The 27,260-nt window shown below is 38.4% G+C and overlaps 1 protein-coding gene across 13 annotated transcripts in view; it reads right to left on the bottom strand.

The window, feature by feature from the left end:
* The window catches only part of ANKHD1 (ankyrin repeat and KH domain containing 1), a 116,428-nt gene that overhangs the window by 38,922 nt on the left and 50,246 nt on the right, over positions 1-27,260 (bottom strand). For 7 of the 13 annotated variants that reach the window (XM_075766614.1, XM_075766613.1, XM_075766612.1 and 4 more), the window contains exons 7-16: positions 26,053-26,147; positions 22,450-22,687; positions 22,042-22,233; positions 20,473-20,582; positions 14,620-14,679; positions 10,704-10,791; positions 9,960-10,087; positions 9,660-9,803; positions 8,867-8,969; positions 11-754 (exon numbers count right to left, since the gene is read on the bottom strand). In XM_075766614.1, coding sequence (XP_075622729.1) covers positions 11-754; positions 8,867-8,969; positions 9,660-9,803; positions 9,960-10,087; positions 10,704-10,791; positions 14,620-14,679; positions 20,473-20,582; positions 22,042-22,233; positions 22,450-22,687; positions 26,053-26,147 — 1,902 coding nt within the window. The remainder of the gene's footprint in view (positions 1-10; positions 755-8,866; positions 8,970-9,659; positions 9,804-9,959; positions 10,088-10,703; positions 10,792-14,619; positions 14,680-20,472; positions 20,583-22,041; positions 22,234-22,449; positions 22,688-26,052; positions 26,148-27,260) is intronic. The other 6 variants (XM_075766618.1, XM_075766611.1, XM_075766620.1 and 3 more) reach the window with 3 other exon arrangements.

Below are 27,260 nucleotides of genomic sequence, written 5' to 3' on the forward strand. Positions count from 1 at the left end.
CTTAACCCACCTGCTATTAGGTCATCAAGAGTGTCGGTAAGCGTCTGTGCTGGAGTGGCAACCATTAATCCGTCTGGTTCTTGAACTAAGAGCCCCTGCCCAGCAATTTGCTGCTGCTGTCCTACATTCTGCTGATTCCCTAATGCTTTCTGAAGTTCAAGAGACTCTGTCCCATTATAACCTAAATTACCAGAAAAATTACATTGCGGTGCTGGCAAAGGCTGGATAGGGACAAACTCTATGTGTTCAGCAGGTGGTGGAGACTGTTGTTGCTCGTCATCTTTAGACAAGATTGTGTCAACCTGAGGTAACCCTGAAAAGTTATCCTCTGGCAGACCCTTATCGACTTCCACTTCTGGGAAGACCCCTGTAAGCGGGCACTGCTGCTGCAGGGGAAGTGGTGTGTCTGTCTGACCTTTGGTCTCCAAATATTCTTTGGTAAACTGCTGTTGGGTTTTCATCTGCAACTGCCTTTCCACCTTCTGTAGCTCCTTCAATATTTTCTTCTTCTTCTGTACTTGTTCTTCTCTGTTCTTTTTAAGTTCTTCAATCTTATCTTTATTTAAAGGTTCACCTTGAATTAATTCCAATGATTTAAGTTGTGCTTTTTCAATAGCACTAATTCTCTGTCCAAGTTCATTCAGCTTGCCTTCAGTCTCTTCTACTATGCATTCCAAAGGCTGGTATGGGTGAAAAGGTGGCAGTAGGTCCTTATCTGCTACCTGCAGGGAACTTGACTTCTGCTTGGATGCACCTAAGCACATGAAAAATGTTTGAAAAAATGCCATGCTGAAGATACCCCAAACCTCCCCTCTCACCCACCCAAAAAAAAAAAAAAAAAATCTTTACAACTAACACTGCACATCTGTCAAACCACAGAAAGGTAAACCCTACACTCCATGTAAAGACAAGAAAGGACAAAGCACATAGCTGGAATTTTCAATATTGATCCTAATATCCCTTTGAACACAGCTATTTTAACCTTAAGGAATAAAGGAACCTTTATGGTTTCTGACATAAATGACAATGCATCATTGTGAAAAGAAGTGAAAACAGCAAGAAGAGCAAGGAAATTTAAATAATTTACTGAGTTCACAAAGTTGTTCTGGTGTGCAGAGCAATTAAACTAAGACTGTTTTCCAGAGGCTAACTTCCAACAGCAAGGTTACAAGCAAAAGTAATCTATATTTGAGAGAAGACTAACTCTACAATAAGATCAGTATTTTGAACTAGTATTTCTCCATAGCATTCCACCTTTACATTACATACAGAATCCTGCCAGTACAGACTTAATGTATACAAATATATTTTGAAGCTTTAGCACCTTTTAAAAAGTTCTGAGACAAAATTAACTGTTTGCTTGCCTCCCTCTCTCCAGTAACAAATTAACAATTCTGCTTGCTATTAAGATTTTAAAAATAATCTTCAACACAAATCTAGCAAGGAACACCAAGCCAGGGCAGCACCTCTCTGAGTGCTTACTGCCTTCAAGCAACTCAAGGGTGCCTTCCCAAAAGGCACGTCTGTGAAACCTCCAGTCAGACCTTGATAAAAGGAATCTATTAAAAGTACTGAAATTTTAATTATGACTTCAGTGTAAGAAACTTTAATTAAAAATCTGGAAGCTTTTAGCCTGATCAAACAATTTTCTGCACTAACACTCATTTGCTATACCCAAATAGTGATATATGTAGTTTAAAACAAACAAAACAAACCAACAAAAAAACAAACAACTTGAATATTCACAAAGCTGCCTCATACAATTAATCATTAAAAGGGGAATTAAAATTACATACAGTTTGAGCCATGACTTAATAAAGTTACCTAAACATCACAGAGTTAAGTGAAAATCTGGATGCAAGAACTAAATCCCAGATCAGTCACCAGGTCTGGAAGAATTAAGTTTCCTAAAACTCCAACTCACAAGTGACTTCATTTTGCATTGCTGTCAAGACAGGAGTCACATATGGCTCACTCTGAAAGGAATCTTTTTTTGAAGAACTAATTGAGAAAGCAAACACTTTTCCCTTAAAAGAGAATTTTCTCTTATAAAGAGAAACAACAAATACTAAAATTGAACCAATCCTGTGCAGAATATCTTCATCAGACTCTCTGGAGTAAAAGCAAACCATAGCTAAATTTAAGGAATACAACAAAAATCTTAATAACCCCGGGAAGTACCCCAGCATCCCACAAACAGTGCAGACAGTCTTCAGTAAGCTCTTTCTCCAGCTCAGTACTCTACACGCCTGCCATGTACAGGTCAGTAGTTCCAGCTGAATACCTATTCCAACCACTACTATTATTTTGTCTCCGAACCGTGAGTACCAAGACAATTTCTCAGAAGACAATAAGGAATTTACTGAAGTTTAGCAATAACTTGCTTTGTGCTGACTGGTGGATATTTAGCTCAAGCCTGCTATAAGCTGCTGGCTATTTGGCTTGTAGTGTAGCTTTCATTTTTAAAAGCATGACTTATAACCTAATGCAAATTTTGCAGACAACTCAGGAAAAATATATTTGCACTCACCAAAAATCTCTGAAATGCTTGTGTATATCTTTGTTAGAAACTAATAAAAGTCAGTTGGTCTCTTTTGAAACTAAGCTGCTCTACTGCTGAAGTAGCAGAAATATTATAGTAAACTAACTGCAAATTAACCTAGCCTTTAAGACCCAACTAAGATGGGAACCCTTTGCACTGCTTTGTTTAATGTCGTTCCTAAGGTTACCGTATCTATCATTTCCACCCTAACAGCAAGCATTTCCATGACCTGGCAGCTCTGGAGAGCTTCCATTGCTCTGTAGGAAAGAAAAGTTGCAGCTGCAACTGCAGTTGCAGTCCAAATAATAAAGTACCAATATTGTCCCTCTCAATTAAGTCCCACCTGGGGACAAAACAAGCCTGTCACAGGAAAACTTCTCTATGAGCACAAGAGAAAGTCAAGAGCAGAAGCACAGGCTCGTATTGAGACCTGGACTGGGTAGAGGAGCCAAGGCTGGTCTCACTGCAGGCAGTGCCCCCCCAGACAGCAGCTCAGATCGGGAATGACCATGAGAAGTTGGGGCAGTTTCTGAAGACAGTCGTTAAGAAACCAGCAAGTGAAGAGCTGGGCTCAAGTTCCAGAAGAGGTGCAGAGATTTACTTCAATCAGCTTCTAATTAGTTAGCAGGGCCACTTTTCAGGTTCCAGATCACCCTTTCCATGCCAGAAAATAGTTGCAACCTGTAACCTCGAGGATACTGGAAGAGGACGAAGGATAGGAAGAAAGATCTGCTAAACCTGACATGCGCACTTGAACAGCCAGTTCAAACCTGAGGTGAAGATGCTGTTGGTAGCTTCAAATATGTAAGCATTGTAATATAATATTATAATATTGGAAGTATTTAAAAGTAGCTATTTTCTGTTTTATCCAAATCTCTTCTATATTACAATACCCTGAAAAATACTGTGCCCATTTTAGTAAACTATAAACAAGACACTACTTTATACTTTCACTAGCAACATTAAGTAGTCCATCTAGCCTCTAAAGAAACTATTTTGGCCACTTTTAAAAAACTTGTTTAGTATGAAATGAAGACTGAGGATCAATGACATCCAGATGTTGCTACACAAACGCCACCTGCATCAGGTAATCATGACTACAGGACAAAGAATTGTTTGGTTGACAGAAAACCCAGAGTGGTTATGGGCACATGAGGAGAACCACAGAGTAAGGAAATGACTGTTTCCCAATTTATTTTTGTGAACAGTAGCACCAATTGCTCTTTTATTTCTATTTCTGTACTCCCACAGACTCCCCCTAACTTGAACAACTCAGCCTTCACCACCATTCCTGCAGAGCACGCACATGCCTTCAGACAGTTTTTTGACCAACACACACAACTCAGGGTAAGACCTACTCCACACAAATGGAGCTTCCCATCCATTTCTCTGACTACTACTTCTCTCTAGTAAGAGGTAAATGTTTCCTATGGAAATCTCCTGTACTTCTCCTGTACATTGTAGATAATCTCCTAAGTATCTGAGTTGCAATAGTCCGTTCACCCAGATGGGCCTCCCCCAAGCACCATTACCAGTCTCTTAAGCAGCCAGTAACACGCAGGGAGGACACCACTACCAGTTTTTAATGCCTTCTGGCTGCAAGTAGCATTACAATGTCCTAGATACTGTGAGCAACAGTTTAGAAAAATAACCTTCATATTTATAGTCCTGAGGTGGCTCTGCTAAGCAATTAAACTCTTCTAATTTAAACTTGCTTAAAACACATTAACTCTTTATAGAGTTGCTGCCTACCAATAAGTCTCATACCATATCTTAAGTGCTTATGATTCTCGAGGAACTTGCTCTTCTAGCCCTGACTTCTAATCCATAGGATGTCTTCTTGTCCCAAGAAAAGTAATTTATGTGCCCTTTCACAAAGAATAGAGCAGCACAGGTGAGATGCTACCAGTCCAAAATAAATCTACCTAAAATTAGCTCGGTGACCCCAATGACATTGTTATTAGATATACCATCTACATTTGCTTGTAGCCTTGTACCTTACAGCAGTAGCACAGGCAGGTACTTGAAGCCTAGTACAGGTCTTACACTAAAAGCACTAACCGACAAATTAGCAAGGACAGACATTTGTTGTATTTTAGAGCAAGCAACAAAAGTTTAAGGAAAATCACTACTTTATTTTTAATGTCTTTTCAGAAAATTAAAAAGATGAAAGGTTTGTTTTTACAATCCATTATACTCTCTAGGAAGTTTCTATCAACACAATTTGCATTTCAGCTTCGTGGTTTTCCTCTTGGCCACCACCTGAAACAGTTATACTTTACTTTTTATTATATTAAATTTTGGGACTTGTGGATAGCTCCTTAATTTCTAGTGTTGTTAATTGGAAAAAAAGAAGGAAAAAAAAAGGAGTGCACCCAAATCCAAACAGCTAAATTCCAAAAGATTTTTCCAGCACAAAAAAAATGACAGCAAGGAAAAAAGTAGTCAACTGTGTGTTACACATTTGTACATTCACATATATCTTCTCTACCTAGTATAGAAATCTGTATGAATCATCACGTCATTCTGATAGGTAATATTACCTAGAACTTTTTAATTACAAAACAGAAAAACCCCAACCAAATAAAAAAAAAAACAACCACAAAACAAACAAGTAAAAAACCAGATGCAGTCTGCTCCTCACACAACAAGAGGCAGATGTCAGGAAATGTAAATCCATACTAAGATCTTTGTGTTTTGTTAACAGAATTGCTTGTCCACTGTTCTTGCATTTTTAAAAATCTGATTTCACTCTGAAGTCACAAGTTAGATTTGCAGCCTGCGATTAAAGTTCACCAGCCTCATCAACAGGAGTAAGATGAACTCAATATTGAATTTTCATGAAAATTCCGTGTTTACCTGTAATTCATGTTTGGCCCCTATATCAATTAAATCACACAATGTATGAGATTTCTGTCAGTATATAACTCAGTATTAGGCATAAAAGTAAAATATTTTTTAGACCAATATCTATTGAATTTGTAGCTATTGAAGCTACATGGAGTTTGTTTTTCTTTCCTTTCTCCAAGCCATTAGACTGTTAGAATTAGCATGAGGATACAGTGGCTACTGTATAGTGAAGGTCTAACTTAAAAATCTTAGAGATTCAAAAAATCCTACTCAGCTTCAAGGAAACCGGTCTCCTTCCTATAGATCAAAGACAGATGTGGGCAGCTTTCATGTGAATAACTTGTCTATTAGGTCTTGTGGAATTCTAAAAAAACATGCACCCCAAATCAGAAATGCTGCAAGTTACTGCCCACTTAAATACAACAGTGTAGAAGTCTAATGACAGCATGTTGATAGGTTTTAAGCATTCACTTAAGGCCAATTAGTTCATTTATAAGCACAATTTCAGAGGAGTTATAAAATAAAACGAATCTGGAGAAAAACTTACACAATAACTGATACCTCAGCTTCCAGAAAGTCTACTTTAAGTTTTGACACATTTAAAAACACCTTACATAGTTCAAATATTTTGACTAAGAAAACAATCCTGCTGCTTTCCACAGACTTCCTGAGCATCCCCTTGTTGCACTAGCGTGTTGTTTTTCAATAATGTTCTAAACACATGCCATGGGTTCAGGCCACTGCGCTCACCAGGCACGTTCTGTGAAAGACTAAGGCAGAATCAGAAACACTGCTGGGAGTTGCAGATCCCACTCTTACTAATTATTAGCTTGCTTTCACAAACTAGGCAAGATTATCAAAGGCAACACTGTTCCACCAGCTGATTTCCTGAAGAAATCTGACAGCATTCCTTTTGACAATTTCACATGCTGGGCAGCAAGAGCCCCTTGCCCCAGGGAACCAGATGTCGGGGCACTTGGAGCTGCATCATAGCCACTGCGCTTTACACCCCTCACAACATAAAGCAGGAGACACTCGCTGGTCCTGCGGAAATAGGACATTTGTTTTCTCTAACCAAAAGAGTCTCTGTGTCGAGCTGCTGCATCAGAATTGCTGCCGGCTGCTGAGCAGCAACCGGTACAAAATGCCAAGGGATGGATCTCCTGCCTCTCCCCACAAAAGCACAGAGTTGAACTTCACTGGGATTTCATTTTTACATGGACACAACAGACACATGCTAAAAGTAGTGGACTAAACCCAATCCTTCCTAAGTATGTAACAGTTGGGGTCTGTTCAGTCCCAAGAACCGAATTCTTTCACCTGGTTTTTCTTCAGCTTTTTAGGAGGTTACCATCTTTGTGTATCCCCTTTACCCGAGTCCCTCTAGATCCATTATCAGCTCTGAAATGTTTGTCTCTTCAGTTGCTAAACATTGATATTAAATCCTTTGCCAAAATAAGTATTCAAATGGCAACTATCCCATACACCTTCTTACTTTACTGAAGAATAATAATAATGTAATTCAAAATTAGACCATAAATTCCTCTTGAAAAACCTCACACCGTATTTGAATCATAACATACAAGGGTATTCTAATTTTACAACTCGACTTGCCAAGAACTCTTCAGGAAACAAGTTGTTAGTATTGCATTTCTTGCAAAACTAACAGAGGTCCTTAAAAACCAGACTGTGCTGAGGTTAAGAAGGCTAGGTGCTCCTCTCCTTCCTCCAAGTAGCTGAGTTTTTGTATAAACTCAGGGGGCTACTTCTAACTGCGAAGGCAGGGAATTTGTCTTCCCCAGGATAAACAGTGTTGTTACATAAGAACTTAAGACCTCCTCCCCAATGGAAATAATGACCACTCCGTTACTCACACCCTCTGTTGTCCCTCCTCTCCTGAGGAGTTTAACAACGAAAGCCTGCTATATTAAAACCACGTGTGTATAGCAAGTTAAGAATGGAAGTTCAAAGAACACTAACTCTGTTGCAGTTAAAGTAGCAGAGTGATATCACTACAATGATCACACAGTGTTTATCACAAAAATACCCTTTCCCCCCCTAAAGATCTGAGATACACAAGAGCTTTGCACACAATGTTTTCATCTCTTGCAACGCATCACAGATTAGTTTCACTGACATGCATGAAGCATGTCCTGAAACACTGACAACAATTAGATCTCTCTGTCCAAGTTCCAACAACACGGTCCTGTTAAAAACTTGACTAAAGTATGTGCTGACACTTGCAATAAGGTGTTGTTTTTTAATGAGAGCTACTTCGTAAACTACAATCAATGATTTGCTTTTTGTAATTTGATTAAGCTTCTAATTTTAGTCTTCTGACTCTGATTCAACTAATCTCTCATCAATTCCCATGCATCACAAAATGTACTTCCAGAACACTAACCCACTTTATAATAGTAATAGTTATTTAATTTTAAGGGCACACATGCTAGTATATAGCTTTTTGCTGTTTTATTTGAACCAGAAGTTGCATATTCTTTTCATTTGTTTGGTACTCATTTTTATGAAATCCAAAATATCGTGTTGCACATCCTAGGAAAATGATATAATAGTTGTATTTGAGAAGTCACACATATGGCATATATGCATGAAGAGAGTCACAGCTGCACACTTAAACACCTTTAGGTACACTTTTTTTTTTCCTTCTCTTCATTTGTGCCACTGGGGGGTTTTTTTGTTTTAGGAAGTACTGACCACATCTAGAATAAAGAAATAAAGCTAGCTAATAGAGCTTTGGATAATATACTATTTAATATCCCCATCCAAAAACTGTAAATCATTAGGAGCTGCAACTTGTAACTTTCTATTTGAGAATCTGCTTCTCTTTCTGAGCTGACTTAGCAGACATGAAGAATTGGTTACAGAATCCATAGCTGGAAATGAACTGCTAAATTTGCTATTTAATGACTGCAAATAGTTTTAACCAGTGAGCAAACCATGTTCAAAGCAAAAACACTGATGTTATGATTACTTACAAGAGTACTATTACTAATAAAAGAAAAATTCTCCTGTAAGTAGATCTGCACTGGCATTTAGCAGTGCCAAGACGTTTGCACTGCTACTGCAGGAACAGCAAAAAAACTGATATATCAAGTTCACGTACAGTAGTTGCAACTATTCTAGATGACCAATGTACCATATCCAAAAGTTAACACCACACCTAGAGTTTATTGTTTTTTAATCAGTCTGCACTATGGCAGTTACCACACTCATATTCTTCAAAAAAAAATTAGAATAAGCATAATAAAGCCAGAAAAAACAGTGTTACTATACTATAGAATACAAGAAAATATCAAAAACTATGCACTACTTAAAATACTTTAAAGTTATACTTCATTAGAGGTGGTCAAGAATTGATGGAGTGGACTATACTATGCGTATAGCTCTAAGAAAATTGTCCCCAGCCCACCAGTTTCCAAACTGCATATAGTCACGGAGCGGCTACATACTAACCTTTCACCACTCCCAAGAGAGGTGGCGAGTTCTCTTGAGGGGTTCTGTCAGGTTCCTGGGGAGGTACAACCATGGCAAGTGTATGCACTGGTACACGTGGAACCTTAAAACAAAGCCACAGACACACACTCAGATAAAAAAAACCTCTTTTGAATGGACTAGGATCTTGAAGTGTTAATACAAAGACACATTTCTACAGCAGACCTCTGTTCCACTCTTCCTAAACTGCATAAACTTCCTATGCTACCTCTTGACATGACCTCTCCTATGCTATTTTATTGTGGATAATATGTCAAAGTTAACTATGTTAACTTTACAAAAATCTGGGCTGTGTAGGCTGGAAAACTGTTAACATCATTAGGGCTTTTACATCAACTAACTTCACTGGAAAGCTACATCTCCAGCCTGCAGAACTCTAAATTTACACAATATATTTTCTTTCATATAACAACGAAAATTAGCAACAATGTTTGAGGGGTGCTGTCACAAGGGTTTAGAACTTTGAAACGAAATGCTGAGCAAATACAACCAAGAAAATAATATTTTTTTGAGATACTAGGTTTGGGACTATCCTGTCTAAGGACTAGAAAAGGGAACAAAGTTCAGGCGTTCTTCAGGACACTGCAGACAATACCAATCAACTTTCTCACTCCTATTTTCAAATGCGTAGACTTTTTTTTAATTCTTTCCACTGTATACGTTCACATCTAAATTAACTTCAGAAGTTAAGTATGAAGGAAGTGCTTCTTTGCAACATTCATGGTGATATTTAAAAAAATTCCTTATGCCTTACCTGAGACTGATCCTGAGATGGAGGTGTGAGCTGAGACAAGTCTGCTGCAGGAACTGACAAAACATTGTTTGGGTAATCCAGCAAGTAAGAAACAACATTTGTATGTCCTCCTTTGGCAGCTTCAATGAGCATTGTTGAGCCATCCTAAATTGAGATTTTTGGAAACAAAAAGCCGGAAGATGAATTTTGCTACCTGGTGTAGCACATAAGATATGAATTAGACCATTTAAGATTACACATTAAATCAGCTACGTGGTTCTGTCAGTACCTACGATAAATGCATAGGTTTAAGCGACTTACCTTGAGCCGATGTGTAGGATCCGCACCGTGAGCCAGAAGGAGCTCGACAACTGCCAGGTGGCCTCCTGCACATGCCAGTGACACCACCGTGTGGTCATTATTAGCTGTAGCCCTGTTAACATTGGCACCTATAAAGAGAAGATCTCAGAATTAAACACAAGGAAATTCTTTTTAAAAGAAAATATCAACAAGTACAGTATTTTCTGGAATAGAGATAAACTTTTCTCTTTTAATCTTAATTCGTACACACTTCTAGGTTAAAAGCAAGGGATTTTGAATAACAGATGGCTTCTACGTATCATCCTCCTCATCTTGCAAAGACAAGGCAATAATGACAGTAACAATGGGCCTCCTAAGTGGTAAGAGAAAGGGAACACTTACAGTGTACAAAGCACAACTTTTAAATTTTTGTTCTAAGCACTTATCAGTATCACTACATGGTGCCATTTTTGCTGTTTCAGACAGTACTTGAGGATGTGTTTTTCTGAAGGAGGGAGTGTTTTTTTAAGAAACTGAAAATATCTGCTGTACTTGAAATCTACTCATTAATCTATACAACAGAGTAGGAAAAGTAACTAGCGATTCGTTGTATTGTGATCTAAATGAAATTCAAAAACCCCTTAACAATTTGACAAATGCTCATATACACATAACCAGATTATTTTTGAAGAAGCCTCATAAACACGCAGAATTGTAAAGTAGCATCTTACATTTTTAAATTAGTTATTTAAACTAGTATTTTACCTTTGCTAATAAGGAATTGCACAGTGCATAAGTGACCAGCTCGCGCAGCCTTCATTAGTGGGGTTCTCCCACCTTCAGATTCATGCTCCTATTGTAAAGGAGAAATAACAAACGTATAAATGGGCAAAAATTATACCATTGTGTCAGCTCTTGATTCATCTTTTGATGGGACCAGAATTACCTGTCTCAGTAGAAGACCTATCTTATAAGCTGACTACCATCAATATAAACTGACTGGAATCAATTTTGATGTTACCTTAAATACTGAATCACGCTGTCAAAAAGCATTCAGACCACATCCATACTGTTATCACACAAGGAAGTTTCCCTGTACTTACATAGTCTCTTTTTATTTTAGTGTTCAAACGCATAACAAACTCAAGAACAGTAACATCTTGTTTCCTCCTCTGAAAGGGAAGACTATTTAACACAAGTATCATCCAGCATTAGTAAGTAAACAAATAACTATGAACTGATGTGCAACTGTTCTGAGAACTGTCACATGCTGCATGCCAGACCTTTAAAATTGCAATAATGTCTGAAGAGCAGATAACTTTTTTTTAAAAATTACACTGAACAGGATCAACAATAAAAATGAGACAAATCACTGCAGGTCACAAAAAGCATCTGAAAAAGAGGACTGGAAAATAAAGCAGAAAGACGACAAAAGGATGATACAAACCCACAAAAAAAAGGAATGAGCGACAAGAACAATTTTTGAATTTAAAAAGTTTCTGAACACTGGAAAGATGTGGTTGAATACAACTGTATTAGAGAAGTTACAGAACTAAAAAAATTGCCTGTTATGTAGATGTGATCAATACCACAAAGAATACTGACTAATACGTATCAACCCTCCTGCAGCAACAAGGGGAGAGAACATCATCTTCCTGGGAGTGTTTGTATTTGTGCTCTGAATATTCAGTCTGATCAATAATATACTAGGACTGGGGTGGTGGTGGTGTAATTAAATATCTGGGAACCCAAGCTCTAAATTCACTATTTACTTCTGGAATTGCATGTATATCTGATAGTGAAAGTTAACATTTAGTACTGACAGTGGATGATACTGCTATTTAGAAATATAAAAGGACAAAAATAGATTTGACAGAACAAATCAACTCAATAGTTTCAGTATTCCTGAAAGCTCTGCATATGTCCTTTGACATATGGCTTGCTTTGGTTGCAAGCTGCACCTTAAGTTAGATTTCTGTTCGTACACTTGAGGAAGAAATCTCAACTGGATCTTCTACTGGAGAGCGACCCGGTGCAGAAAATGCAAACCAATCCTTTGCTGTAATGGGGGTTACGCTACCCCTCTCAATGAGCTTTGGAAAGTGCAGAAAAACTCTGCTCCTGCACCTCCATAAGAACTCTGTATTATTGTACACCACTTCAACACATATTTAAACTTCGTATTAGTGCTCTGATTTCTTTGCTTGCTTGGCAGTACAATGCATAAGTGCACGCAGGCAGATAGGATGCCTTACAGACTTACTACTTAAGTCACTTTTTTTTTTTAAATAAGTAGATTCCATTCCCAGGGCAAGTGACTGCTTAGCTGTTGATAAATATATGTGTGCTTTTGGATTGCCTGCATGTAAGAAATATTTACAGGACATGTAAAGCTAATTATGTTAGTATATGGCCCTATGATGTGCAAGAATTAGTAGCATGCCCTTGAGCTCTGATGCACACTCTGGTATTGGGCATCATTTTTCCCTCCTCAGCCACTGGAGGAAGGAAATAAAAAGCCAGATGCTGCTGTTTGCCTTGTGCACAGTAAACCCCTGGTACTGCTGGCAAGTCACTCACAAAGCAGCTAGGGATCCAAAGAAATATTGACCACCACATCACTTGCTGAGCAGGACCAGAACACTACTGCCCAAACACACATTTCTAAATCCCCATTGATACAACAACAAAGATGGCAAGAAGCAAAATTTATTCTACATCATCTTAGCTATATTCAAGATAATGAAAAGCCATTCTATATTGCATTGAAATGTAGTATTTCAGACAACTAACAGTGAGATATCATTACTTGCAACATTCTCTATTCCTAAGACACTTAACTGTTGAAGTCTTAAACATGTATGTCAGGAGGCTTCCTCATTTAAATGCAATGCAGTTATTCTGCCCAGTTTAACCAACTGTCACTTCATGAAGCAGGCAGAACTTGATCCTCAACTATAACACACTTCAAATACGTGCAGCACCATACACATCATCAGTCCAGCCAAACTAAACCATTTGTGTGCCATCCTGCTCTAAATCTGCAAAAGTTACTGCATTTTGACAGTATTTTTCACATCAGAAAATAGAAATACATATTTTATTTTAAAATGAAATTAATTCTATGACTTCAGCACTCCATTTAGCCCTAACAAGGGCCAGCAGATAGCATCAACTCAGGCTTTAAGGGAAAATTTCTAGAACAAGCCAAAATAAGAAGCTGAGCCAGTACAGTGCCTTTTGTAAACTCGCATCCTTTATCTTTTAACTGGAATGCCCATAATTTTTTATTTTTTAAGCTGCAGTAGATAATCAAAATCAGGACAGAGAACTTGAAAGCTGTCCAAAAGCATCCTCCATCAGCTTTCCAATGTGCTTCTTCCTCATATTAATATGAAGTACATGCAAATGCTTATTTTGTAAGAAAAACTAGCGAGTAGTACTCATCTCTAAGGACAATTTCCCCGGCTATCTGCACTGTAGGACTCACCACAGTATTCTGTCTCTCTCCACTACTGAGAAATATTGCAGTTAGTACGATCAGAAAGAGGTATAAAGGAGAACACCTATGCCAGCTTTGACTAGAAAAGCCATTCTCTAGACACTCGAGTGATGTGCTCTCCTGCTAATTCTGCTTGAATAAAATAAGCTCCCGAAAAGAATTTTCTGTAGGTTTGGGTACCAGATAGGAAGGAAGGGGAAATCGAGAGTATCACCCAAATCAGGTAAGAGCTTACACTATCTGCACCTTTTACATTGAGACTCAAAAAGGAGACGAGAATCCAGTCAGTAATAATTATTTTCTTTCTAGACAAATCAGTACTTCAGAGAGCAGAGCAAAAGCAGTGTTATTATAAGCATCTTACAACAATCATTGGTATTTTTTATTCTTGATTTCAAGTTCTCTGTTTTAGCCAATTCCAAGATCAGCTACATAAGGGCTCTCCCGCCCGCCCTTTGGTTCACAAGTATTCATGGTTGGCAAGTATTATTCACTAGGATATTTTTTTCGAGTTTGTTTCCAGTGTCATATGTTATTTAAAAATTCTAGAACAAAACCTGCATTTCCAAAGCAAAAGTCCAACTGCTCTCTTCAATTCTTTAACAAGCCTCTCTCTGCTAAATATTCACTGTTGTCATAGATGAATGTTAAATGTTATTTTAAGCAAAATGATTTAGACAAAGTTTTTGATGCAACAGCCAAACAATACAGTTCTTAACACTATGCCACTTTGCTAATTTTCAATATTGAACTCCTATCAAGAGATACGGTATTCTAGCAGTCACCAACCTAACTGTCCCAGATAACCTTCCTGAGATATATAGCAAACCAGTATTTCAGAGGCACCTAAAAACTCAGCTAGGCCTCTAGTTTGAAGTAAATATCTGAAAAGGGAAGACCTTACAGGAAGCTAGATATGTACTAACAGGTTTAACGTATCTGCTTGTGCTAATAGACTCAATGAGATAACATGCTGCATTTGTGAAGGTTGAGATACTGTTTTTTAAAAATAGGGTTTTAGAAAACCCAACAGAAGAGAAAATGCAGGACAAAGATGACATGCCTAGTCTACACAGTGCGTCTTTGTATTTTTGAAGAAATTTAGATGCCTTAAAGCCATGCTTATCATTAGCATGTATCCTGAGGCTGCAGCTTACAAGCATCAAAGGCCAACCTCACCTGATGCTTGCTCGGCTCTATGCCCTCCAAAATAGTCTTCTTTAAGTCCTCCTGCTTGTCCTGCGGAAGGAAAAAGAAGAACTCACGGCTCTTGTTCTACAAATAAATGTTGTTCTTGGTCATGAAGACCTGGAATGCAAACTTAAGTGGATCAGATCCACCAGCTGAAAACTCCATTTTGCTGGAATCAGGCAAGCAAGCACAAAGGTAAGACCAAGCAGTGCAGCTCTCACCAGTTAAGACTCCTACCACAAGCCATTCAAATTCATGAAGAGAGCACAAAGGTCGTACACAGCATCTTGTTAAATACGAGATGACTTTTTGTTCACTACTGGCAAAAGAGAGGATTTCATTATACTTTGCACCATCCAGAGACTGCAACACAACATCCAAAAGGTGTTAACTACAAAAATTAGCTTCACATGTCCTACAACCTCTTGCCGTATCTGTAAAAGACTGAGGGCCAAGTCTAAAAAGACCTGAAATCCCTGACCTTTCCCCGACAGTTCAAGAAACAATATAGAAAAACATGACATTCTCAAATCCCTCACTGTAACGACAACATAGCTATCTCCAGCATGGTTTCATTCAAATCCATAAAGTCTTGGATATTTTTGTATATGTTTAAATGCTGCCTTATGCACACAGCATCAAATGTGCAGTGTCCTACACATAAAGGAAAGTGAGTTTCTAATTAAGGAGCCACGTTTGTGTGAGGAATGTTATCAGCTGAAGGCAAATCAATGATCCTTGCAATGACAAAAAGATCTGTCTGTAAAAAATATGTTGTCATAGGGAAAGAATCAAGAGGTAGTTTGGCATGCCTGGGTTTGGTTGGTTGGTTTTTGTTTTGTTGGGTTTTTTGGGTTGGTGGGGTTTGGGGTTTTTTTTTTGTGGGGTTTTTGTTTTGTTTTTGCAACTGGAGTTATGTGGATGCCAGGTAGCCGGTTTTAGTCTTTTAAGGAAAGCCACATGTGGAATTTTAACAAGCATAAAGAGCTCGGGGAAGAGCTTGACAGTGTAAAATGAGAAGACTACAAGGATGCAGCTGCCCTCAGGGGTTCTCTTCCATCTCTCAATTTCAGCATAAAATTTCAGCATGTAGTAGAAAGGTAAACTCCATCAGTAGATCAACGCTCCTGTGCAGCAGAGCCTCACATACAGCTGCAAGACAGCCCAGATTAGAAAATACCAATTTAAAACTCTTTACTTCCCAGCTGAGAAAAGCTGGGTCTTCTCACTGTCCAAACAACAACAATCTCTTTTGTTTTCAGCTACACTAAAACAGGCAAAGATGCAAACCTTGTCAAGAGCAGTCTCACTTTCAAAAAGGAGACTGACATCTCCGGTGTGCAGCATTTCATCCAGGTCTGATTCTACACTAAAAGGGAACAGGCATCCCAAGAGGCACATTTATAGAAAGATATACAGCTTAAAAGTAGGGTATTACCTCTCATTAAACATCACCAATACTCTTTGTGAGCTTCACAGTCCTTAATCTAGTTCCTGTGGGAACATACAGGCACCAGCATGTCTTACCTTATACAAGTTTTGAGATGAAGGTAACTGCTAGTAAAGACACAAGAAGAAGAAAAAGAAAGAAGAGAACTCTTACAGTAAAAACAAGTCTCCTCTCACACCTTTGAGATTAGACAAATCCTTGCTACAGAGGTCAATAACTGTATTACTGAAGTGCTGGTTATTTCTCCCTGAAGCTATTAAACCATACCACCACTTAAAAAAAATAAATGCTTTAATCAAATCCTATCTAATTCTAATCTCCAAAATTTTACTGCTATTAACAACAAAATCTAAAGTAGCTATTTTGTCCCCAAAAACAAATTTGGAAATTTGGTCCAATGGCAGAAGCTCACACTAAGACCCTGAAAGTCTTTATTCTTGCAGGCAATAAAGGAACTAGAATGCAACTAAGGCACAGATGGGATCACAGGCTGAAGTCTTCAGATGTGCCTCATTAAGTGATATACTTGGCAAAAGCAAGCCGATTTCAAAATGCATACATTAAAAAGGAAAGGCCTGCCAAGCTAGTTTTGCTACAGATTTTGACAGGCCAACTTTGTCCCTGTAAGGACATGGAAAAGACAGATCCCTTAAAGAAAGGCATCAGAAAAGCATCAGAAGAATTGGTAATAAGCCAGACTTCATAAACAATTAGTCACAAGGAGACACAAATTCATCAATACCATACAAAATTGAGCAGCTCTCCAGCAGACAAACAGATGAGTGTGTACTCTGACACTGTTCATTTCTAGTATAACTTGCCACTGCAGAGTTTTAATGAAAAATTAACCACAAACTAAAGAAAGTTCATCTTAGCCATTGTTTTCTTTTAGTTCTCCCTGTTCTTATAAAGCCACATTCTTTAATGAATCTAACAGAGCTCTCCAGATCTTCACTGATTCTTGAACTGAATTATGTATTTGATATCTAGGCCAGAGGACCAGTCCCTGAAAAGCGAGAGTTCCCATTTTCTACTTGCAAAAGCAACAGCCTTTTTGTGCTGAGACAGGGTGGTAATAATCACTCCCAGTTCAGACAAAACTCTACCAGGGACTAGAAACACTTACATAATGATCATAACACAGTTTGGGTTAGACAGGATCTTCAAAGACCCATCTAGTCCACCCCCCTGCCATGGGCAAGGACACCCTCCACCAGACCAGGTTGCTCAAAGCCCCATCCAACCTGGCCTTGAACTCTTCCAAGGATGGGGCATCCACAGCTTTTCTTAGCAACCTGTTGCAGTCTCTCACCACCCTCATCACAAAACATGCTCAAACTTTAGCTCAAGGTTCTATTCTGAGATTGAGAAAACTTCAACTGGACATGAGCAACACATAGGAATCAGTTCAGTAGAGTGAACTGGGTAACTTTGACAAAGTTGGAAGACTTTGGTTTTCAATGAGCACAATACAGGAAACCTCCTGAAAATGTCTCCTGCCCTCCGCTGATTTGGCTAACCCAGCATGAAAGAGGCTCCTCTTCACAGATGCAGTCTCAATATCTTCACCTCAAATCCCACTCAGTCCTAACCTCCTGGCAAGTGAAGAGAGATCTGAGAAGCCAAGAACAATTGGAGGTCTTAAAGTAGATTATATGCTTTCCATATCATGGAATAAAGGCTCTGAACTGGAAAGAAATGGGAGAACTGATCACAACAAATCTTGACAGCCAGTGTTTATTGTTCCTTTAACTCAAGGGCATTTGGGGAAGAAAGAGTAACTTTCTTTCCACAATCTAGAATCAGGGAGAAGAAAAAAATCCTCAAAAACTATGCTCCTTGCTTTCTTCGTCTAGAAGAAAATAGATTATGCAGGTGGCTCAGAAAACAGCAGCAAAATCCTGCAGCAGCTACATCTCTACAGATAAATAAAACAGGGCCAGAGGACAAGCTTAGGCACGGGATGACTGGTCATTCACACTACTTATTTCTTTGCAGCCTCCCTAGCACAGCCCTGCAACCTCAAGAACCCTTTCAAGACCTCATCCTGTGGGATCCAGGCATGTCCAATGTATGCTCCCACTATTGTGTTATGAAAACACCACTCTGGCAGGCTGCAACATAGCCACTGACATTCTCACAGATGCGGGGGCACAGCCCCAAGATCAATGACCTGCCAGGCTCTGTGCTGCATCAGTGGTTGTCATTTGTCCATGCAATCAGGTAACGGCCCTCAGCCCTGTTTTATTTTCCTCAAAAAGGACTGCTCCACAACAGGGTAAGATGCTATACGTCCAGCTCCTCAGCGACTGTGATATAAACCTCAGATATAAAGAAGGTTTCTGGAAAACAACGAAACATCAGTGAAATCAATCCCAGGAAAGTTTGAAGAAGCAATTGGAGATATACTTTCATTTGCTGTGTCTGAACACCAGAAGGAGAACAAAATTAACTAGACAAATGAAGACAAACCGACCAGAGGTCTAAGTCCATATCTGCATTCAATTCCCGACTCCACCACAGACTTCCTGGGACAACTTGGTGACATCATCTAACCTCATTTAAATTACTAATGAAAACTGAAAACTAGAATAATCTCCAACGGTACTACCAAAGAAGCTTTTTCATACTCCAGCAGTAAGGCAACACACTTCAGAAACGTTCCTCAGAACAATTACAAAGATAAATTTATTCAGAACAGTTTACAACTTCTAATAAAGCAAAGCAACGCAACACAGAGGTTTGAAAGGAAACTGCTCCAAACCCAAGGCATCTGCCATAAGCAGCGCTGCAGTTTTGCAGGCATTTCCCCGCTTACAATCAGAATTTTAAACTGGTAGACTTATATGGCAGGTCTCTCTCTCACATGCAATTTTCCTTTCCTTCCTTACCATATTTTTTTCTTGACAGCTCCCCATTTTGATTGGCAGTACAAGAAAATGCAGTAAAATAAAACTCAAGTTTAGAAAGGCACGAGGTTTCTCTCAGCAATACTGATCAGAACTAGATGCTAAAGGCCACAAGCACTGCTCACCTTAGTAATGAGAGGAAAAAAATTAAAATGACACAACTCTAATTTGAAGCAACATTTAAGCAGCAACCTTTGCATGATTTTAAAAGTTTACACATAGCAATTTATAATTTTTTGTTTCAGGCTTTGCTCCTCACTATGAGATACTTCATGGATTATACTTTTTTATAACCAAGTTCTTAAATATTCTTTTTAAAATACCCGATAAACCCAAAAAACCCTATCCTGACTCTACTAAAGTGGCTGATGCTCAGTACCCAACACTAAATTGAGCAAAGTGCAGCAAGTGTGCCAAAAACCCCACAAACACACACACACACACCCCCTCCCCCATTAACATGACCTTCCTCCCTGGTAGGAGGGAGCAGAACTTTACTGCAGAAGAATTCATAAGGCCTGAAAAAAGTGTATTCACAAAGAAGAGTGGGAGTATTATTAATTCAGAATGATAACATTAATTTATATTTGTAAAAATAGACTTAATATAGTACTTCATTAAGTTGTTGATATATCAGGTTCAATGATAAACTTTTCTATCATTCTTACAATTTAAAAGGAACAAAACCCCCTAAAATATCCAACACCCTCCCCAAATCGAAAAGAAAAAAAAAAACCACACCAAAACCCCCCCACACACAAGTAGAGAGTGCGGGGGAAAAAAAGGAGAATAGTGGAAGAAAAATCAAAAAGGCAACCAAAAGAACCATCTTCCCTGCTTATGCCTTAGTAGACACAAGGCTTCCAAACACCTTTAAAAGACTAACGTATCAATTGCTTTTTACTGCTTCAAAGCCAAACAAACATTACATCCCTGTAGCTGATGAAGAGGCAATTTTAGGTCTCCCACTATGTAATATGAAAAAAGTCAAGGCAATTAAACAACTTAGTTATGATTAAATGCATTATAGAAAATAAACACTGTGAAAGCAATATGCTAAAACCAAGAGTTACAAGAAAGAGAAGAGTTCTGGAGAAAAGAAAAAAAAAGAGATCATATGCTGGCTATTTAAAAGGCATTGCTTAGTTTGGGGTTTTTTTGTTGTAGTTTTTAAAAGTTGAGACACACACAGTATTCAGAAACTAACACTAAAATAGAGAAGTAGTAGCTCCTAATACTAAAACATTTTAAATTCAGGGCAGTGGAGCAGGTAAACTAATCCACAAGCGTTTGGGAATAATAAAGCAGCATAATGAATAAAGGCGACACTGAAATATATCCCGCTAAACAATTAAACCACAAATCACACCAATATATGAATCTCAACTACTGAAATCATCTTCCTGCTCTATAAGCATAGAAGCTTTGGCATACAGTTTGAAACCAAAGTACTTTCCCCACAAGATGCTGCAGAAGTCTTACCAAATCAGCACCAGCTTGAAGCAACACATCTGCAACATCAGTATGTCCATTTTCACAGGCATAGGTTAAAGCTGTATCTCCTGTCGCTGTGGTGGCATGAACATTAGCTCCTAGAAACACAACATTATTTTTTCTTACTGAACATCTCATCAAGTATTTCATATCAGATAAACACAAAAACCAAGGCACTTCTGTGACAACAGCTATATCCTACTGACCAACAGCTTCCACAGCCCAAAGGCATTCCTCTCATGGTAAAAATTGTTTTCATAAAAATACTCTGAGGAGAGGGGATAAGCCAAGGCTTAGAAAAAGCATGACCAGCAATCTAAGCACTTAAACATATATGCTCACTTATTCCTACGTTCCCTCTACAGCAGTGAAGATTTCAGTTGTTACAACAAATAAAAGTGAATCCAGACAGTTGTCTAGACCATCCATTTGACAGGGAGCTGCACGCCAAGGAAAATCAGACAAAATGCTTGTTATTGAATTTATATTAATACTACGAGACCACACACTTCTACAAGTTCCTTTTCTTTCCTGGTCTTTAAAAATAATTTGCTTTAAAACCATTTTGTTGAAATAATTTGACTAGTTTCATATAAGCCAGCTACATGAAAATATACACAATTCTTGCTATGTAATGCATTATTCTTCAAAAAAAGAGGCCAATGTGATTAGCCACTTTCTTATTTTCAAGGTGTGAGATAAATTTAGAGACTCCCTGATGCCAAAGCAAGGCTCCTCAATTAACTCTCTACATTATCAGAAGTGAAGTGCAAGCAGCATTCCAAGTGAGCTGGTGATAGGTGTCACATGCTGGTATCACTGCACAAAGAGACACAGTTGTTCCTGTCCCTCGATGAGCAGGGAGCATTACTTTCTAGAATTACAAATCCGGACCATTTTATGCTTATTCTTAGAAAAGAGCAAATAAATAAATCATCTCCCATAACAAGGAAGATTTCCAAAATGCAGCTCCTTTTTATTTATTTCTTAATTTAAGCGGTATTACTACACTCTAGTTTCTACCAACCTTAAACTGACAGATGAACGTACAAGTGTCATTTCCCCCCAATTCCAGCAAGATTCAATTTTTATTACTGTGTAAGGTAGTAGTAAAACTCATTCATCACAGAAATTCATCACATTCCAGAATCTGTCCTGCATACTATTTCCCAGGGCAAAATTCCCAAAGTACTTGTTATTCAGGGAGACTGACTGTAGATAATCAGGCTCAGTCAAAGCAGGAGTAGCACATAAACCCAAGCATTATCTGTATTAACATTTTTGTCCTAAATGCAGTTAGCTGGGAACAACATTCCTCATGCACATTGATGTTTTTTAGATACGCCACAGAATCCAGTGCTCCATGAGGCACTTCCCTCTGTTAACAGTATCAACAACATTAAGGTGTAACACATGCTTTTTTCTTCTTATTAAAGTATCTGAGAATACAGTTTCTTGTTACAACACTGCCACTGTCAAGCCCGGGTATGTTCTAAACTATGAAGAACAGAGAGTTCATATCACCTGTGGGCTAGATCATTTTCACTGTACACATACCTGCTGCCAGCAAGTATTTCACCAATTCAAGATGACCCTCTTGAGCAGCTTCCATCAAAGGTGTTGAGCAACCAAGCTCTATATCAGCTCCTGCCTTAATAAGGAAGTCAGCTACCTCAGAAAACCCTCCACAACATGCCAGAGTAAGAGCTGTTTCCTGTGTTTCTTCTGTCTGTGCATTTATATTCGCCCCTAGGAAACAAAATAGCAGTTATCGTAACTGATCAGACACAGGGTAGAAAGGTGAATACTCATCGCCTCCACAGTCTGGGTGTTTTAGCTTTGCTCTCTAGTTACAGCAATGAGCGGTGACAGCCACACTCTACATCAGAGGAATTTGCACAGAATACCTAATGGCAAATGTTCACTGTATTCTTCATAATGCTCAAGAAATGACAGTGATCTCACCTTGTGCCAGTAGCAAGGCTACCATCTCTTCATGGCCTTCCCGGGCAGCTTCCATGAGAGGAGTATAACCTTCATCATTAACTTCCTCCAGGTTAGCTCCCCTTTCAATCAGAAGAGCTGCTAACTCCACGTGTCCACCACAAGCAGCCAGAGTGAGCGGAGATTCAAATGAATCTGCAGGCATATTCACTTGAGCACCACTGTCTAAAAGCAAGCGTGCCACTTCCACATGTCCATCCTACAAAACAAAGGTGAACACAAAATCAGAAACAGCTCAAGTCACCCGATGCTGTACTCACAACCGCTATTATACTAGGTCTGAAAATGATCCTAAAAAGACAGGCTCAATTTACGATATAGTTACTGTAATACTTGAATTCAACTGACACTTAGGTTTCTACTTACATCTAAATTAGGTTTAAATGCACGAGGAAAAAAGAGCTACATATGTCGTGTTTGTTTGCGGTTGGTTTTTTTCTTTCTTTCTTGCAGGAGGGAGTAGGGAAAGAGTTATGGGATAAGACTTTCTTAAATATCCAGCAAAATACCTGGCACACAAAAGTAGTAGAGATAGCAAACAAGTACTGTAAGTAATAAACCCACTCCATGACTAAACCCCAAAACAAGCATTGGAAAAAACGTTTTCTTTTTCTTTGTAGTGGATTTATGGCTTCTACAGAAAAAAAAAGCTCCAACTGGCAGTTTCTAGATCCTTGGAAATATAACTGCAGAGAAACTGAAGCGGGTTACAATGAGGTAGGTAACAGGAAGAGGGAATACTCCAATCTTAAAAGGAGACTGAAAAGTGCCTTGGGGTGAAGCAGTCTTTGCCATAGAGGGAAGAGAATTAGGATTGCCAGAACAGTCTGTCTGAGCCCTTACCAATCAAAGCATATAAATGCAGCTGTCAGCTGCAGAAACTATTACTAAACTCCTCAAAGTTACTTGAAATAGACTAAGTCCCAAAAATCCATGTTTCATCTAATGTGTAGTTTGTAGTGAGCCACAATACCTCTGAAAAGGGGAAAACTTAAAGAAGTTTTGGCATTAGGAAAGAAGAAACACTCCCTCCCACGTAAGTTAAGAAACTGGGGCATAAACATGTGGAACAATTTTGAGAAGAATCTTGGAAAACTGAAACAAACTACACCTAATGAAGGGGGAAGGTTCAAGTCAGGCAAAGAGTGCTTAGTGAGATACAGACAGTCTGAAGATCTAATCAGAGGACATTTCATACCAGACCTTTCTTGAGCATACACAATTAATAGGATAACTTAAGGATGGAAAGGGAGCTCCAAGTAAAAGACTTGAATCAAAGCATGCTCATTGTGTCTCAGCAGAGAGAAAACCACTTGCTACCTTGCATACTGTGGTTGCATATGTATTACGTGCATCACCTCAGTCACTCCTTTTGCCATCCAAAGAAATACAGGGTTCTTCTAGGAGTAAATTATCAGCCAGTTTTGATGATTTAGAGCCCTGTATCCTGACACAGTGGTTCTCCTGGGATTTGACAGTTCAGTTCAACTAATTCTTTAAACTAGCCCCAATGCATGCTGAAAGATTTTGCTAGAGAACTAAATAATACTTCTTCCTGAGGACATAAAAAGCACCAATTTCAGCAGCAAATAGCACATGTTTTTATGTCTTTGGAAGAAAATCTAAATAAATTTGGGAAATACTAAAGAGCAAAAAAAGACGTTAGAAGAACTCTCTGCCCAAGGTTCAAGCCAGAGCTGTCCAGGCTAGGGCACTGACACCTAAGGGTGATTTATAAAGTTATAAAGCTAAGAATTCCACTAATTCCCTAAATTTGATAATTTCATATGTATTAAGAACAGCAACCTCAAGCGAACTACCAGTTCCCCATTCTGATCTCACCTGAAATGTCAGCCAGTAACTCAAAGAGCTAACACAGAGCGATAGAAAAGGGGGCAAGAGGGGTATCCTCTCAACACTTGACTGTGAAGCAGGTAGTAAGTAACCTGGGATTGACAGCAATCAAGTCTGTAAATTAAAGACAGGCTGTTGTTCTCAGAGAATCTGGCTAAAAGCCAACCACCACAACTAAAGGTATTATCCTAGGTATGGCACTTTGTCTTGACCAAAACATACTAAAACTCAGAGACACTTACAATATAATTGGTGATCAGAGACCTGACATCTTAGCTTCCAGTATCTGCAGCATTCATTAGTTGGAAAACAGTGAAGACTGGGAGAATTCAAAATAACTTGGTGGAATGGTTCCCTTCTGCAAGGGTGCAGCCAAAGGATAACAAGGAACAAACTCCATCATTTGACTTGGAGTTGGGACTTCAAAGGATAATTTCCTCTCTATTGCTTTTAAAGGTCAATACATACTCTGTAATGCAAACTAGTCTGAAACATCCAAGAGCTAAAAAACACGCAGGCAACCAACACAACTTTATCTTTCCCAAGCAAGACACTTCAGAGCCTCCAAGTCAACTCAGTGCTCAGAGTGTATCACCACAAAAGAAGAAGGAAAAAAAAGAAAAATACTAAACCTAAACAGAACAGTGGGCTGATGACAACATCCAGTTTACAGTCATGCTGCAATGTCCTTTAGGTGACAGCATGCACCCACTGCAACTGCGTTCTTCTGAATTCCTTTTTGACACTAGGCTTTCATACAAGGAGGACTATTCAAGGATACTATTACCATCTCACTATCTGAATACTTCAACACATCTTGAGACATCATAATCTGACCTTGGTCACTTGCATCATCACCTCACAACTGCACTAAAAGAACACTTGATCCTCCAGCTCTCAGAAGACTGGAGGAACATTGCAGCCTATCTTCTAAGGACTATAGGCTACTGGGAGCAAATTAAGTTTTCCTTTATGCTTCCTATGAAAACAAGGTCCTTGTTCTTTCTTCAAAGAAGTTCCCCAGCTTGAAGAATAGATAAAAGGTCACCTAAGGCCTGGACAAAAATGGTTGCATATATGCTTTGACACAATAACGCACTCTTTAGGAAGATGAAGCTCTGGGAAAAGAAAGTTTTTCCTCAATGGCTGCTTTGAAATTATAGGAGTTGCACAAGAACTAGGAAATAAACTTACTTCTGACCATTTTATTTTCAAAATAAAAACTTCACAGCAGCATTTACAGAAACCTAGAAGAGAGCAAGCCATGTCCACATGCAAAACACTTCCTGTAGTGATGAAAGGACAAGTGTAATGCATTAGTCATCCAGCTCAATGCACTTCTGAAAGACTCATACCATAATGATCTGAGAGACCTTATTTATGAAGACAAACATGGAAAACTAACTCTTAGACTGCAGAAGAAACAGTGACTTGGGCTCAACCTACTACTTTACTGCACTGCAGGCTAGTTACCCCTTCACATAGGGAGTATTTAAAACACATCACCCCCAAAAAATTTAGAATACCTTTTCCCAATTAGACTTGGAAGCTGGCCACCTGTGGTAACTACAGTAAAGGGTTTCTTATAAAAACTAACACACACTCAATTGAAGAGCCAAAAGAGCTTGTTAAGAAAGGTTCACTTTGTTTTATCATCTCTTTTATTCCTCTCTTATTGAAAAGGGAGCAGGGCAAATAAAGGCTATTTACCATGCAGGCCTCCATTAGCGCCGTGTGCATCTCATCTGTTTTGTGTTCTTGATCAGCTCCAGCTTCAAGCAAAAAACGAACCATATCTAAATGGCCTTCAAATGAAACAGATCAAAATAAATAAGCATTTAATATTGTAAACTTCTAGTAGTACAGACAATACACTTAATGAAATAAATTTAGATTTTCATTATTTATTACAATTTTTACAATTTATAATTCACAAACCAGCTCTTTTTAAAGTAATCTAAAAAATATCAATGCAAAATGGACAGCCAGACTTTAGACAGTCTTTCCGAAAGATACTGCCCAACTATGAGATGAAGACACACGTCTCAATTCTAGTTTACACAACAGGAACCTTTCCTTGTGACTTCAGGCTATAAAAGACTGTGCTTATTCCTTATTCAACTGTATAGTGACATACCATTAAAGTGTTCCAAGGCAGTATACAACTGGGGGGATTACCTTTTAGAGATAAGTCCATTTAGATCTGAACCTAACTTTAAGCTATTTAATCATAGCGTTCATAGACATATTTCTGAGAACTAAGATACACACATTATGTCGTATGTTATTTGACACTATTTTTAAAAACTTCTACTGAGCTTTACCAATACTTGTTTTGTCCCTTACATATACATTTTATCCTCCTCCAAGACAAGACTTAGATAAACTGATAGGAAAACAAGGTAGCTCAACCATCTTGCCAAATATAATAAAGGACATCTGTAGTCAATGAAGATCTTGGATTACATCACTAAGTTTTAGGTCACAAGAAACAAGAATGCCCCTCCAACATATCCAGGAGTACTATCACTGAAATTTCTCTGTAAGGAATTACTACACGCTGCAGGAAATCCATGACAAATCCAGATACAAGGTTTCAGATGGGTTATACATAGTATATATCCTCCAATTCTAACCACAGACACAAAACCTGAAGTTACTATGAAAATCTGCATCCTTAAAGCTTCTACTCAGAGAAAAACAATTACTGGACATTTTATGGAGGTTTTTGGAAGGAAAAAAAAAAACCAAACATGGAAGCACATTGGATTACCATTGCACAAAGTTACTTTCTATAGAAACTTTAGACAACAAAAGAAGTTAAGTCAAAAGTCCATAAAAGTTCATAATACATAACAATTCACATCCTCCAAAATTACACTTAAAGAAAAGTATCTAGTAATAATACTAGCATTTTC

This window comes from Balearica regulorum, chromosome 14, assembly GCF_011004875.1.
Source record: "Balearica regulorum gibbericeps isolate bBalReg1 chromosome 14, bBalReg1.pri, whole genome shotgun sequence".
In the NCBI taxonomy this organism is placed as follows: domain Eukaryota; kingdom Metazoa; phylum Chordata; class Aves; order Gruiformes; family Gruidae; genus Balearica; species Balearica regulorum.